Source organism: Echinops telfairi, unplaced genomic scaffold (genome assembly GCF_000313985.2).
Source record: "Echinops telfairi isolate 266 unplaced genomic scaffold, ASM31398v2 ScPeMD7_7469;HRSCAF=8507_0, whole genome shotgun sequence".
NCBI classification, from domain to species: Eukaryota; Metazoa; Chordata; class Mammalia; order Afrosoricida; family Tenrecidae; genus Echinops; species Echinops telfairi.
This window is the reverse complement of record NW_022111372.1, coordinates 60,653,078-60,669,419: the sequence shown is the minus strand read 5'-3', so window position 1 is coordinate 60,669,419 and position 16,342 is coordinate 60,653,078. Positions and strand designations below refer to the sequence as shown.

Sequence of the window (16,342 nt, the reverse complement as noted above, 5' to 3'; positions counted from 1 at the left end):
GCCGCTGAACCAAGGCTCTCCTCGGCGGCCGGGAGCTGCATGGGGGAGCGCGGGCCGCGCTCGGGAAGATGCCCCGACCGGAGCTGCCCCTGCCGGAGGGCTGGGAGGAGGCGCGCGACTTCGACGGCAAGGTGTACTACATAGACCACACGAGCCGCACCACCAGCTGGATCGACCCGCGGGACAGGTAGGATCTCCGCATGGCCCTCTCCACCCGCCGGTCGGGGCCCCCGCCTGCCCCAAGGGCCACCGGCGGGGCCTGGACAGAGCTCTGCGTGCTTCTTCCCCGTTCCTTAAATTACCACCCCCGCCCCCGCCTAACCCTCCTGAAGCGTTGCGCCTGTCCTTGAGCAGCTGAGGAGGGGACGGCCACTGCCTCCACCATCACCCCAGATGGAGGTCTTAGGCCCCAGCCAGCACCTGCCCAGAGTTTTCACCTTAAGCTCTAGCCCCGCCCCGCGCCCCTTTAATGGGAGAGGTGGGGGCGGCGGCGGGGAGTGGGGGGGGCTCTGCGGCGGCTGGCTGTGAGTGCAGTAGCCCGGTGAAGCTGGGGCTTCCCGGGGAGGCTTTCCCCCAACATCTGGTTTGGAGGGGGTGGCAGGGACCTAGGCTTCAGTGGGAGACTGCTTGAGGGGGTTGGGGGGTGGGGGAAGCAGCTTGGAGTGTGTGTTTTGGCAGGTGCTCCTGAGAAGACAAGTGAGCTGCCAGGGGGCCTGGAGGGAGACCGAGGGTGGGAAGGGAAGGGAGGAAAGAGCCGGGGAGCGCAGAGCAGGGAGACTGATTCTCCAGGAATCTCACTGCTACTTGGAAGCTAGTAAGACGTTGGCGGAGGTGAGCGGCCTCTGGCAAAGGACAGTCCATCACCTTTCTGCCATTTCGTTCTGGGGACCTTGGCTCTCACTCTTGCACCAACTCCGCCTGACCTTGGTGGGCACCAGGCCGGCTGTAGCGTGGTTCGTGGGAGTTTTTTGCTGAGACAGTTGGAGTCTGCATTGGCTCTTCAGACTTTTTCTCCCTGCTTTGACTGTTTTTACTGCCTGGGCACTTGACTATACATATGCCAGGTAGGTCTCAGGGGAACACTCACACGGGTCACTTTGTGGTCCTTCACTGATGGGGTCTGTGGGGAATTTGAAGAGTCTCCAGGAATGTGTCATTTTCCCTGGTCAGTGTGACTTGGGGGTCAGGTGCCTGTAAGATAGCCCGCGTGAGTTGATTGGACTCTGCTTGTGGGTTGAATGGGAACCCCAGAGGCCCAGGATAGAGTTTGTGGGAAGCATGGGGTTGAAGAGCAAAATAGTAAAAATAGAGGCAAAAGCATCAAGAAGATGTCAGTTGAGATAGTCGTTTCTGTGAGCACCTAGGTTCATTCATTCACTGGGCTCGTGCCCAGTGCGCCATAGAACACCGGGTGGCTCACTGGCGTACCAGATAGGACGTTTGCATGCGAGGAAAAGTTGCTTTCACCTCTGGCTCTCAAGTTTTCCTATTTGTCACATTAAGGGGTACCTTGGAGGCGAAGGAGCAGTAGTGGGGAAATCACTGGAGAGTAAAGAGACCAACTCCCCATTTCAAAAGTAAGAGTCAATTTGAGGCCTAGGAGTGTGATTGGCTCTAGTGCCTTGCTCTTTCCAGCACTCTGCAAACACCAAGTTCTTCCCCCGCCATGCCATCCCCCAGCATTGCTCACACACTGCCTTCCCCTGGGGATCAGTGGCTGGGGGTGGGGTGGGGGTGGCTATTGACTGCCTAGGTGACTTGGCCATCCTTCCCCTGGCCCAATTTTTCATGACCTCTCCTTGGTGGGGGAGGTTCAAATGTACCTGGCCCCTGCCCCCCTCCACTTGGGTCACTGGGTGAGTTCACAGTGAGGAATCCAAGGGAGGAAGGGTAGGATGGCCCCACACCCAGCACTGCTCATGTGCTCCGGTCATGAGTCTCTGGGAGAGAAAACCGAAGGTCTGGAAGCTTCTTCAACCAGTCACTCCTGTCCCTTGGAAGAGGGCAAGCATGCACTTCTGTGGGCAGCTGACTGGACGAGCGTGCCGTTCCCCTGAACCTGCGCAGTGTGGCTCACCTCCATGGCCATTTCACGTTTGGTACGGCCACATACCACTGACACTGTTGTTGATAGGCTGGGTGGCATTTTGAACTGCTTTCACACATGAGAAGCAGAGTGTCGATTGCCGTTGGAGAAGGTCACCTTTAAAAGTACAGCGCACATAAAACAAACCAGCACCATTCTATCTTATCTAGATACTGTTGCCTGCCCAGTCCCTGCAGCAGGCTTGCCCAGCCTTTGTTTCAGCCTTTGTGTTTTTGGCAGACTGGCAAACCTTGGAGAGGAGTTAAAGACGCACTGGCACCCGGCTTAGCCCTTTGTTCACCTTCCTCGTTTTGCAACTCCGAGTTGGTTTGGTGGGGTGCTGACTGTCAGATGGTGTCTTTGCCTACTCCTGGGCACCCCAACCACTCTGGCCTTATGTGGGAACCCTGAGTCTGGGGTGCTGAGTGGGTCCGAGGTCCACCTGGGAGGTCACTGTTGTGGTGGAGCAGCTATGGACTGCTCAGAGGGCAGCCATGGTGGCCCTTTGGAATGTCCATCTTGCACAGTGTGGTAAACAGGGTGGACAGCTGGCAGTGTGGCCCCAGGCAATTCACTTGCCCTCCCCGAAGGCTGAGCTGACCACTTCTCAAATGTGATCTAGGGTCCTCTGCCTCTCCTTCCCCCATCCTCTCCGTGGCACGATGGGGTGTTGGTGGGGCTGTGGGGTGTGTGTGTGTGTGTGTGTGTGTGTGTGTGTGTGTGTGTGAGTGAGAGAGAGAGAGAGAGAGAGAGAGAGAATGGGGCTGTGAGGTGGAGAAAGAAGAAATTATTTAACAGCCAGACTTGTAGGGGGCAGGGGTGGGAGGAGGGGAGGCATTACATTTTGCCTAGATCTGATTAATGCCAGGAAACAGAGAATAACTTGGAACCCATTCCACGCCGGTGTGTGCGCACGCATTTGCGCCATTGTGTGGGTGCCCTGGGGTTTGTCTCCGCTTTCCCTTGATCTGAACTGAGAAGATGCCCACCCATTCCCCTGAATTTAAAAGAAGACAGTCAAATGCTTATTCAGCCCGACAAGTGATTTCTCAACACTGAGCACAAAATAGTGTCTCCGGTCACCAAGCCTGAAGAATGTCTTAGCACGTTCCTCCCTCTGGGCTGAGCTGGTTTTTTGTGCTGTCCGGCGAGAAGGCTGCTGGGGGTAGGGAATCCAGTTTTCAGCTTCCTTTTCACTAGGAGGTTGGAAGAGCTGCCAGGCAGCCTGCCTTGCCAGCTCTCTCCTATTCTCACCAAGGGGACACTGGGAGGCCAGAATTCCTAGGGACGGTTGTCCCAACAACCAGAGAGTCCAGTGGGCAGCTTGGGCCATGCCCACTGGGCCAAAGGCTCCAGTAACACCACAGGCTCCGACTGGGAGGCCAGGCTGGGAAAATGACCGGTCGTTAGGAAACAGGTGCCAGGGAGCAGGGCTGCACAGCCCCTCGGAGCAGTGCTCCTTCTGCAGATTACCTCCCAATGGTGCTGGGAACACCCAGCAAAAGGCCAGCATTCTGTGTGTGGTTAGCCTAGCGGTGTGTAAAAACAAATAATCTGATTGTTCTCTGAGGGAGAATGGATCACGGGGACTGGCTCTGCCAGAGAAGGGTTCTTGAAGCCTGATTCCTGCTCACTCTGTGGTTTGCGTTTAGGCCTTCCAAGAACCACCTGGGACCTCGGGGCTCAGTTTCTCAGTCCCAGTGCAAATACCAGAGGCCTGCGTGGAGTGGAGGTTCCAGCAACTTGTCTCTCACATGATTTAAGAAGCTTTAGCTCACCATATTATTTCAGAAACCATTCATATTGCCAGAAGTTGGATCAACAACCGTCTTAAAGATCTTAACCTTCCTTCTGATGGAAGATCCTTGTGAACATCTGACAAAAGGCATGGGGGACTTTTAGCAGAGTAAAGGGTAAACAAAGCTGTCACACGAATTTCAGGGGGCTCGTGGACCCCAGGCTCATAGCTCCTGCTGGCATTGAACTTGGACACTGCTCATCACCACCTAGAACCCAAACCAAACGCACTGCCACTGAGTCAGTTCTGACTCCTCGACAGAGAATCTTTACAGGAGCAGACAGACAGACTTGTCTTTCTCTGTAGCCCTCCTCTTTAGCTGCAAGTCCCTGTGTGGCACACACAAGCAACTTGGCTACTAACTGAAAGGCTGATGGTTTGAATCTACCTCGAGGCACTTCAGGAGACAGCTAGTGATCTGCTTCCCCCAAAATCACATCCATGGAAAGCCCCGTGAAGCACAGTTCCGCTCTGTAACCCACGGGGGCCACCATGACTTGACTGCAAGCCCAATAGGGCATTGTAATGGATTATGAACTTGATCCAGGTGGTCTGAGAACTTTAAGAGGATTTTTTTTTTAGTCCTCCTAGCAACCTTTTGAAAGCTGAGGGCTAGGAGAGGGAGACTAAGGTTAGGGAAAGCCACAGCTTGCTGCCGAATTCATTGCCGAATCAAGGCCTCTGCTCCACCACTAACTGGGACAAACTTGGCCTTGGGAAATAGAGTTGGGACAGGCATGGTTGTTCAGCAAATGGAAGAATTGTAGGTTCTGATTCAGTATATTAGGGGTGGAGAAAGGCAACTTTTCAGCAGGGCGTTGAGCCAGATGAACTGATTTGAGGGCCTGTGGATCTCCCTTAACCTACAACCATTCTGGTGGGGACAGGCCTGGGTTAAGGTAGCCCTGGATAGTGGAAAGGGGTAAATACATCCCAGTGTGCTGGGATCTTGGATCTGCTGCCTGCTATGTGAGTGACTTTGACCTCAGATAGTTGCCCTGCACCTTGGTTTTGTCGTTTATAGGATAGGGAGATTATCAATTGTCAAGGCAAGTCAGGAGGATTAAATAAGCTAAAGCTGCACGCAGGGGCAGATTATGCAACAACGCAATAAACACAAGCTTACTTGTTCATCCAGAGGGAGTGAGCAGGTTCCCATGTTTTCCACAGAGGCAGGCACACAAGTGACACACAGGGACCCCGGCTCCTGGACACACCAAGATCCAGTGGCATCTAGGTTTCCACCTGACTGAGTAGCAGTTTGGTGGTTGCTGAAAGAGGCCTTTCTGGTCATGTGGTCCAGCTTCCTCATTTCACATTGGACACAAAGACTCGGAGGCAAGTGACTTGCCCAAGATCACACAGCAAAGGACTAACAACCCTGAGGCCACTCCTCCCTTCCCCTCTTGTGTCACCTGTTCCCAGAACCTCATCTCAGGTTCTCTGGAGCCATGGGAAGAATTTGATTGGCTTTATGTCAGTGACCAGGTTATTCTTCATAATGTTTGCGGAGTGGAGAAACCAGAGTTCCATGCCTGGTGTCACTCTCGTGTGCCTGAAGAATGTGTTCCATGCGGAACCAAGATGTTCCCACGAAGACCCAAGATGTCGAATGAATGACTAGTTTTACAACTAACTAAGCCACTGATACAGTGGTTAAGCACTCAATTGCTAACCGAAAGCTTGGCCATTTGAACTCACCCAAGGGTGCCCCGAGAGAAAGGCCTGGCAATCTGTTTCCAGAGAGATCCAAGAGAGGGAGCGGTTTTCCCTTGTCACCCTATCTGAGTCGGAGGGGACAGGGCTGCATAGAGCCACCACCACCAGAATCAGGTATTCCTGTGGATTTATCCTCAGACTAACACCACCCTCTACCAATTTGTGTTTTCATATGTGTTGTGAAGCCAGAGTCACAACCAGCCATTCAGGAACACCTGAAGCCACCGAGTCCCATGCTTCTGCACTCAGGGACCAGTTAGCACTCAGAGCTGGGGGCTTTACCAGCTGTTAGGGAGGGGGGGGGAGGTTCTTCTTCCAAAGTCTGTGTTTAAGATTTACGCACTTCATGGGCTGCTGCTGTACTTGGGAACATCACCTACCAGTGATCTAGAATGAAAGACAGTTTTAGAACCCAAATATAGATGAGCAGAAGAAATGAGAGACTGAGAACCATGCACAAACCCAAGCCCCAACCCACAAGTGATTCCAATTCATAGTGAACGTGCCATCTGGCTTCCCAGGCTGTGGGTCTTTACCGACGCTGACTGCCATGGTGCTCTCCCACGGAGCAGCTGGTGGGGAGACGCCACAAAGGAATCGCATATATGAGCGCTGTTTCGGGTCACCTACCCGATGCTGAGCACCGGTCGAAGCATTTTATACGAGGGCTTCGTCTAAGTCACTCGAGAACCTTAGGAGCTAAGTACCTAGGAGCTTCCACCTGCAGATGAGGAACCCGAAAGATTACGTAACTGCCCCACGACCACCAGGAGGTGATCAACCCAGGATTAGAACCCACGTAGCTTAACTGGAAGCCATTCTGTGGAGCCAACGGTGCCCACCTGACAAGCTGAACGTTCGTTGTTGAGTTGCTTCCATTCATGGTGGCCTTGTGCTTCGCGGAAGGAACCGTCTCCTGTCCTGTGCCGCCATCTTCATAAGCATGGGTGTATTTGCGTGCATTGCAGCGTCTGTTGTGTCTGTTCATCCTTTCTTATTTTCGTTGGCCCTCTGCTTTCCCAAGCATGCTGCCCTTTTCCGGTGATCGATTTTTCTGATGACAAGCCTGAAGTAAACAGACCAATGTCACCTTCACGTCTTAGCAACCTCCGGCTTGGAGTCCAGCGAAGACGGATGCGTCTGTTCTTTGGCAGTTCCTGGTATACGCAACAGTCTGCACCAAGTCTCACTGTGGTTCTCATGCATCGAGTCTTCTCTCCTCTTCATTTTCCAACTTTCTCATGCATCGCAGACAGTAGACACAGCCATGGCTCAGAGGCAGCTCCGTCATCCAAGGGACATCTTTACTTTCTTCCAAAACCTTTAGAGAGGTCTGTTGTAGCAGTACATTGCTCGACCTTTTAGACTTCCACGGACATTGCTTGTTGATCCCAGCAGAATGAGATCACTGACCACTTTAGTTTCTTCTCCACTGACCTTGATGTCTTGTAGCGTCTCCGTTGAGAAGGTGCTTGTTTCCTTCAGGTTCAGGTGCCCTTGGTCTGTGGAGTTATTCTTTATACTTAAGTTAGGGCACAGGAGTCCTGGGTGACATAGTGTTATGCATTGGACCGCGATCCAAAAAGTTGGCAGTTCGAAACCACACCATCTACTCCCTTAAAGAGTTACAGTCTCGGAAATGCACAGGGGCAGTTCTACCCTGCCCTCTGGGGTCGAAATGAGTAGGCACTAAGTGGATGGCAATGAGTTTGTTTCCTTTGGGTTTTAAGTGGCGCAAACCGGATAAGGGTTGCAGTGAGAGATGTTTCTAAGGAGCCTGATCGGAGAAGCCACTAAGAAGCTCTTGGTGGCTAAGAGTCTGTTTGGCAAAAACTCTGCCTTCAGGAAGCAGCCCGCTAACCAGAGCCCCAGAGAGGAGAGAACAGAGATGGAGGCAGACGAACTCTTTCAAGGATGTGATAACTTTGCAGGGAGTTCAAAGTTGTTTCCAAGTCGCTTGGGAACATGCTTCCAGCAGCCAAGGAATTAGTCCCCAAGGCAGCTATTCTCTGTCACCACCCCACCACCCCTGTTCTGGGAGAGGGCCTAGCCAAACTGACCTGATTTTCCAATCCCCTGGGATCCCAGGTAGCAGTGAGAGAAACACTGCCCTTTTGAAGCAAACATAATCAGGTTGCCTTAGCTACAGGGAAGGTTGGAACTCCAATCTCAGGTGCATGTAAGGGGAGACAAGGCAAGAACAAGCAGGCGTCGGAGGTGGCTGGCGTGTGTTAGCAAAGCCTTGGGGGCATGCGCGTGTTGCCCACCTCGTCAGGCGGGACCATCCGTGTGGAGTGTCAGGCGCTCTCTCCTGCCATCGCCAGCTCTGTGCGTCTGTGGAGGATCCATGAGCTCCTCCAGTGCGGGGGTGGGGGGGATGCTCGGCCGAGAGGCATCTGTTTCACTTGGATAAGCTGATGGCATTGCTGTCACCGGGTCCCCACTACTGGCCAAAAGAAGCACTTGGACAGGGCTGAGGGCTAGACCCAGCCAAGGGCTGGGCCCTCCTGTGTCCACCATGCCTCGCCCAGCTCCGAGTAGGCAGGATGGCCGCTCACTGCTCACCCTGAGTCAAAGGGCCAACGGCTCTGGCCGCTGCTACTGACAGGCGTCTCAGCTCTCTTGAATCCCCGTTTCAGCGTGAGATGAAAGAGAGCACACCACGCACCTGGATACCGTGGCATCGTGTGATTGAACCCTCACCAGCAAGCCATTAAGCCTTGAGCCCTTGAGCAGAAAACCTCCTGCCAAAGTCATGTTGGCAGGGAGGGGAGGGGGTCGCGGGGGAGAGGGTGGCCAGAAGAGAAAGCTATGTACTGTTATGTCGGGAGAACATGCTATAAAGAACACGCTGGGCAGGGAAGAGGGGTGGGGGGCCGTGAGAGCGGCAGGAGGAGGGGGAAGACAAGTGGCATGAGTCAAATGTCTGCCCCCACCCCTGTGTCATCACCACCAGCATCACTCCCCCTCCACCCCCTGCACACACATACTGCCTCCTCGGGGATTCCACCCAGGACATCTCACCGTTGGGAAGAAACGGGATCCTACGGTTTCAAATGTCTGCCCAAGAAAAGCGACCCCGGCTTAAGTTCTCGCTCAGTGGTCAGCCAGGGAAACAAAGCGCCGCATCCACATTAGGGACACCTTTGTTGGCGTTCCCCTTCCCTACCCCATTCATCACACTCTGGCAGCGAGGATGCCGGGCCAACGGGCAGCTGCTGACTTTCCCGGCCAGCTGCCTGCTGTCGCTGGGGGCCTGGTTTGGTTGCAGCCCCACTCTCCCCGCGCTGGCTTCCTCCCGGCTGTGGTGGCCACTTCTCTGATCCATTGCTGGGATGGCCCTTCCTTCCATCCGCTGGCTGGAACGTGGCTCGGAAGGATAAGATGTCCAGATACAGGCAGCAAGTGGCTGCGTGGCCGAGGTGACCGTGGGGTGCACGCCCGCCCCTGCTCCTGCCCAGGCTTTTCTCAGATAGTTGGGGCGCTGCCACCATTTCCCGGCGGGCCTGGCAATTCCGTATAAGCCTTGGTCATTGCCGGAACAACGATGCGAGGCATGATAATAGCACGGGACCCATTGCCCATCCCGACTCAGGGCAGACCTGTGCTCCACAGGGTTTCCGAGGGCTTTTCCAGAAAGAGATCACCAAGCCTTTCTTCTGAGGCACTGCTGGGAGGATGCAAACTTCCAAGTGCATTGACCCTTTGCATGACCCGGGGGTGTTATTGTTAGGTGCCTTGCCGCCGGTCCGACTCACGGTGACCCTGTGGCAACAGAATGAAACACTGTCTGGTCCTGTGCTACCCGCACCATCGTGCTCGTATGTCAGTCCACCTGGTGGAAGGCCTTCCTTTTCCGCCGCCCCTCTAGTTTAGCAAGCATGGTGTCCTTCTCCAGGAACTGGTCTTTCCTGACAGCGTGTCCACAGTAGGTGAGATGAGGCCCCTCATCCTGGCCTCTCCGGAGCACTCTGGCTGTACTTCTTTCCAGACTGGGCGGTTTGCCTTTGACAGCCCATGGTGTTTTCAGTGTCTGCCATCAGCACCGCGATCCAAGTGCACCAACTGTTCTTCTCCAGGGAATAGTCATCCCCAACTGGTTTTCCCCAGGGGTCTCCCTGGTGCCAGGCATGGTGCTCATAACGTTCCTCACTCTTTTTCTGTCGCTTGGCAGGTGGGGAAACTGCAGCTTCGTGGTCAAGTAAGGGGCTCCTGGTTGCGCGGTGTGGAAGAGGCAAAGTTGGCCCTGGAATCTGCGTCTGTCTGGTTTCGGAGCCTGGCTTCTGCCACCACTGGCTCCCGGTGGGATTGGGAGGAAAGGAGGCAAGCAGGAAGGAGGAGTCCAGGGAGAGGGGCCTTGTCCCCACAGAGGAGTAGACAGAGCAGCCTACTAGCGCATGCCCTGTGCACTAGGAAGGGAGATATGCCATTGCAGCCAAACACCGTGGGATGCTGCTGTCCTTGGGCACCAGGGCATCGGCTGTGCCTTGTGGGGAGCCCGCGTGACAGAGAAGCACCACCCCAGCTGTGTTTCCAGGGTAATTGTAGCAGAAGCACATCGCCGCGTCTTTGAACTGCTGGCCTGTTAGTTAGCAGGGAGCACTTTAATAATTGTGCCACCAGGGCTCCTTCTGGGTTTGCGGCACCACCCTGTTTTCTGCCACAGGTGAGAGCTTCTAGAGACGCAGGTGACAAGTCTCGGCTCTGTCACCTGGAACTGACCTCGAACAAGTTCCTCCTCCTCCACTGTAAAGCAAGGCTAAGAGTCCGACCTCCTGAGCCCCGTGAGGATGAAGTGGCGTCAGGCAGGTATAGCCTTGGCTCCGTAGTGTGTGTAGCAGGCTTGTCACAGGAACCCTCCATCTCTCAGTCCCTCACCCATTTTTTCCCTTGAAAACACAGGTCTCTGGTAGCCGGGCCAGGACTCGACCGAGCCACGTTGGCATTCGTGTGCTGGTGAACCACCTTGGCGTCACGGGACTGTAAATAACTCAATAAACTTTCCTTTTCCCCTTGGCCTTATCGGAGGCAAACCCATCTCAGGAATTTCTGGCTGCGAACTGACCTGACAGGAGGGAAGCGGAGGGGGGCGGGGGTGTGTGTGTGCATCGCAGTTGTCATGGCAGAGCCAGCGGGGTCTAAGGGACCCAGAGGGCCAGGTCTGCAAGGCACACTCATCCCTCTTTGAGAGCTCCTCCCTGTACCGAGCCTCCCCACCAGCCTGCTTGAGAGCCCTGTGGCTCTGAGCATGGGAGCCATCCAGGAGGGCAGTGTGTTTATCATGTCCCACCCAGCCAGGGGTTGGCCATTCATCCAACAGGTATTTATAGAGTCCTGCTGGGCTCAGGCTCAGGCTCCTGACCCAGAGCAAAGTCAGAGCAAAGTCCCTGCTTTGAGGTGTCTGTCACTGGGGGAAGGAGCCAGCTCACTCACTGCCTTATGACCAGGGGTGAGTGGCATTCTCGGAAATCCTTTGGTTCTTAGGAAGACAGAGAGACAGGCTGATGTGTGGCAGCTGTTGGCAGTGGGGGTAGGGACCTAGGTTTGGAGCTGGGAGTTTGTATATCTCTGAGAAGGTGCTAGGACGAACCTGCTAGGGAGAGCTGGGCAGTGGGTTAAGGGCTGGGATGATACGGGGAGACAAGACAGAGCCTGTGCCTCTGGACGGCGTTGCAAATTGGCAAAAGGCACCACAGTCACCAGATAAGGTTATAAAGACCAGAGTCTCTGGACCTTGGTTTCCTTTTTTTATGTTAACCTGGATTTTAATTGATCATTTAACAAATATTTATTGACTGCCCATAAATTGATTGAGTACCTATAATTTGCCAGGCGTTGTTCTGGCAGCCTTGGGTTTAGCAGTGATTGAACCAACAAACACCTTGTCGCCATGGGGATTGCATTCTAGAGCAGAGGTCCCCAAACTTGAGCGGGCATCAGCATCACAAATGGCAGGGCCCAGCCAGGAGCAGGTGGGTGGGTGGGTCCTGAGAATTTGCATTTCTAACTGGTCCCCTGGTCATGCAGCTGGGCTGGGGACTAGGCTAGGAGAGCCACTGATAGGTTGACTATTGAATCCTCACAGTACTTGGCGGGGGTGGGGTGGTGGTGGTGGCTGTGTATATGTGTGTGTAGGTGCCCTGGTCTCTCCGAAAAGGACAGGTGAGGTAGCTTGAGGCTCAAAGGTGTTTTGAGGAAGCTCTGTTTAATACTGTTAGGTGTCAGTTCTTTCGCTCATCCAAAGCCAGAGAAGTGGCAAAGTTTGTAGAGTTTTTTCCACCCCGTAGTGAAATGAAGTGCTGGAAACAGGAGGTCTGTGGGGGTGTAGAAAGACAGGTGGCCAAGGGCGAATCCAAGGGGACAGCCCTCTCTGTCTGTTGGAGGAAGGTTGCCCTTGGAAATGGCATGCTTCTTTTCCAGAACACTCCAGGAGGGCAGGTGCCATTCAGGTGCCCAGAGTCTCTTTGGACTCTCCACTGCAACCCTGTTGGTGGTGGTGGTGGCCTTCCCTTGGCTGTACATTTGGACCAAGCCTTGGATTTTAAGTCTCAGCTTTGTCACTTACTGGGTCTGTGACCTGGGTTCAAGTTGCCCAAACCTCCCTCAACCTTCAGTTCTTCCTTAGTGAAAGAAGCCTAACTAGAATCTGCCTGCTGGTTTGGTGAGAATCCAATGCGAAGTGCCTCAGTACATTCTAGGGCCATGGTCCTGGACAGGTCTAAAGGCCACCATCAAGGCCAACCTCCGCCACGGCCAACCTCCGCAGGTGTCAACACTTCAGCTATAGTGAAACGGCTGCTGCGCAGGTTATGGATTTTGAGGACCAGATTGTATTTATTTATTTTACAAACCCCACGTTTTCCTGCTTGATTCCCTCTCAGTGTCTCAGTTCCCTGGGAAAACAATGGATCACAGCTAAGGTGATAGGCATCTTCCTAGTAAACGATGACTTTGACTGCACAGGATTATAAAGAGGCACCTTAACAGTAAAAGGCATTTCAAAGCCATCCAAAGTGGTTTCTATTCAGTGTCCTGACAACCACACACACACACCCATCGGCCGATGACCGGGGGTGTCTCTCTGGCCTTCTCTTTGGTCACCAAGCCCGCCAAGGCCCATGCCGTCTTGCACTTGTTTTCAAAGTATGGTCCCAAGACCAGCACCTCAGCTTCACCTGAGAACTTGCTGGACGTGCACATTATGACACCTGCCTCAAACACACAGAGCGAGGGAGTCTGGAGTGGGACCCAGGGAACTGTTGCTAAAGCCTTCCAGGCTTGTCCCAATCTGTAAGCCAGTGGCCTCGTGTCTGCAGCCAGAACTTTGTTCATCATTGGATGGCAGAAAGGGACCCATTTGCAGACTCTTCTGAGCACAGGTCTGTGCAGCGGTTGGAATGGTCTTCTTGGCCTAGTGAGTAGCTCCATCTTTGTGGTTCTCCATCTCACTGTGCCCCAACTGTGACCTCAAGCTCCTTTCTACTGCGGCCTCCTCCTCAGGTGTTCTCTTGAGCTAATATCAGCTCCAGACTCTTCACAGCTGAACTAGATGGACCCACTTTCCTTTCCAGGCCCCCAGTGTCACCTGGCGTCTTCCCATCAACATTTCACGTAGACATGAAGTTTGGAAGAGCCTTCCCCACCCCCCTGGCCAGGACTCCCTTAGTGTCTCCTGCTGTGGTTACTTGTCTGCCTTCCCTGCTAGATTACCTGTGTCTTCTTCCTTGGCTCAGGGCTTGCTCCATGACTGGCACACTAAGCCCAGGATGAACTCTCTCCCATCGGGAGTTTTGCATTCGGAAGCATCCCCTCCTTAACTTAGTGATCACGCGTCTTACCTGGGAACCTCGGGGTGGTGCAAATGCTTAATCTGCTAACCCAAAGGCTGGAGGTTCCAGTCTCCTCAGATGCTTCAGAAGAAAGGGCTTAGCAATCGACACTCAACAGGAAGCCAGCCCCTGAGACCAGGAGTTGGAATCTTCTGGAGAGCCACTGGTTGGTTTCTCCTGAGCCCATCTCTCTGGGATGAGCAGTAGTGGGCCTGATCTGCCCAACACCAAGAGTGGGAGGGTCCACGTAGAGTTAGTGGACAACAGGAACAGTCACTGAGTCTCAGCTTGGGCTGTGCATTGGAATTGCCCAGGGGAGTGCCACAAAGAACCAGAGCCCAGCCGCCCCCTGAGATTATGATTCAGTTGGCCTGGGATACTGCCAGGGCTTGGGACTTCTAAATCACATAGTTGCTTCAAGGATGCAGCCAGCGTGGAGACGCCCTGCTTCATGAAGGTCAGTATTCCGCCCACCTGCCTTCCTCACTAGCGCTCACGGGGTTGGGACAAGAGGATGGGAGAGCATCTGGAAATGGCAGGTGCTGTTTTAAAAGTTAACATTTGTTCTGTTCGATGTAGAGAACTTGAGATGACTCGGGGGTGTTAGGAGAAATCGTTTCTGAGGTAGAGAAGTCAATATGGCAGGCGCCCTGCGGTTTGGTAATTCCCACCCTTATATTCCAATCTTGCGATGTCTTTCTTGACACGTCAAGTACCAGGACGCGTTAAGAGATTTGAGTTCTCTGCCTAGATGTGAGAATCGTTCAGCTGTTGTCCTTAGTGGCCCGTTGAGTCATTTCCAATCCCTGGGGATCTTGTGTGGCGGGGTCCAACTGTCCCATAGGGTTAGTCTCTTGACTCTCTATCACCCATTTCCTCTGTGTGTGTGTATGAGCTGCAGGTTTACACGCAGTCGTTCGGGCACGTTTTGCTCCATTGCATCCATTGCCCCCCTCAATGCACCAGCCCTAGCCCACTTCCTCCCTGTGTCTCCTGTTTCCACCCCTCCCCCTTTCCTGACCCCTCTGAACCTTGCCCTCAGGCAAATGCTGCCCCTTTGTCATGAAGAGTTGATTATTCTGAGATGTGCCCACCCGGTAGTGCTCTCGTCCCCATTCTAGACCTGTCTATCATTTGATTGAACATTGAGCTACTGGGGTGAATGCGGCTCCAAACCCGAAGGGTGACTGGAGGGTTCTGCCTGTCTCTTTCGGACCAGGAAGTGTAGGCTTCTTTACGGTGTTGTGTTTTATTCCACGTTTTTCTCACACTCTATCTGGGATTTTCTAAGTGATCCCTTTCAGAGCAGTGATTTGGTAGTGATTTTGATCTCCCTGGGAGTATTTGAAATACCAGCCGCCTGGCGTCCAGCATCACCACAACATGTGAGGCACCAGTGAGCTGTGGTCAGTGGATATGGCCCTTTTAGGCATGACTCCCTATGTGATGTGTTATCATCCTGGTGTGTACACCCGTGGCTGTGACCGCATGTTTGAAGATGTTTTCTACCGGACTAAAACACAAACCAAACCAAACGCGCTGCCACTGAGGCAATTCTGACTCCGCCTCCTGCTGCGTGGCTGGCGGCTTCAAATAGCTGACCCTGAGGTTAGCAGTCCAACCATAGCCACTACCTCATCAGGGCGCCTTAAAAGACATTGTGAGGGTGGGATTAAGACCTGATTGTAGTAGAGACCTGGTGATGTAGTGGCTACCAGTTGGCCTGCTAACTTCAAAGTCAGCAGTTCTAAACCACCCGCAGCTCAGTGGGAGATAAATGAGGCTTTCTGCCCCCATAAACAATTTCCATCTCAGAAACCCACAGGGGCAGTTCTACCTTGTCCTGTAGGGTGATTGTGAGTTGGCATAGATATGAAACAATCCACACCCTTTGTTCCCTTGGGCGCACCTCTTGACTGTACTGGAGCTTGGGGACTTAAGACGCCATCCTTTGTTTTCCTTGGGAGTACAGGCTCGGCTAAAAGACAAACCTCATCTCCATCAAAACCATTCCTCAGTATGGAGTCAACTGGGACACAGAGAACGATCACAGGACCACTTGAGAGATCACATCCTCGATCAACGTCTAAGTGGTGGAGGCCGCCGAGACTAGATGTACCAGAGACTGAGGCATGGAGACGTGAGGACCAATGCTAAGACTATGAACTACCTTCTCCTCACCTGGCCCAAGACGAGGAAACTGTGAGACAGAGTGACAAGTAGGTTAGCTACCTGGTCCATGGAGCCAACAGCCAAGGGACCATGTGACTGAGAGAACAAGGACCTGAGAGAGACATGGCTGCTGGCTGAGGAGCGGTCTTGCTATGCACTGATGGCTGTCGCCTCACTATGTTCTGAGCATGACTTGTGGTAACCTGCTAACTTCCCTAATGTCTAAGGGATATCAGATGGGTCTTGGCTGAAGTCAAAGAATACCAGAAGTTTACTTGTGTTTCATTGACTATGCCAAGGCTCTGCACAGTATTGAGAAGAATGGGAATTCCAGAACACTGCACTGTGCATGTGATGAACCCCTATGCTCAGGAGAGGCAGTTGTATAAACAGAACAAGGGGACACTACATGGTTTAATTACATGTGCATCAGGGTCATGTCCTCTCACTATATTTATTCAGTCTTTACGCTGAGCACATAGTCAGTGAAGCTGGATTATATGATGAAGAATTAGACATCAGGATTGGCGGAAGGCTTATTAACAACCTGTGATAGACAATGGACACAAATTTACTTGCGGAAAGTAAGGAGAACTTGAAGCACTTGATGATGAAGATCAAGGCTTATTGCCTTCAGTTTGGATTAAAACTCAGTGTGAAAAAGACCAAAATCCTCAGAGCTGAAGCAGTAGGCAACATCACGATAAGCGGAGGAAAGATGGAAGTTGTCAGGGACTC

At 53.2% G+C, this 16,342-nt stretch overlaps 1 protein-coding gene across 1 annotated transcript in view; it reads left to right on the top strand.

Moving 5' to 3' along the window:
* Positions 1-31: 31 nt before the first annotated feature.
* The window catches only part of WWC1 (WW and C2 domain containing 1), a 195,459-nt gene continuing 179,148 nt past the window's right edge, over positions 32-16,342 (top strand). The window contains exon 1 of the mRNA XM_045284697.1: positions 32-187. Coding sequence (XP_045140632.1) covers positions 69-187 — 119 coding nt within the window. The 5' untranslated portion in view covers positions 32-68. The remainder of the gene's footprint in view (positions 188-16,342) is intronic.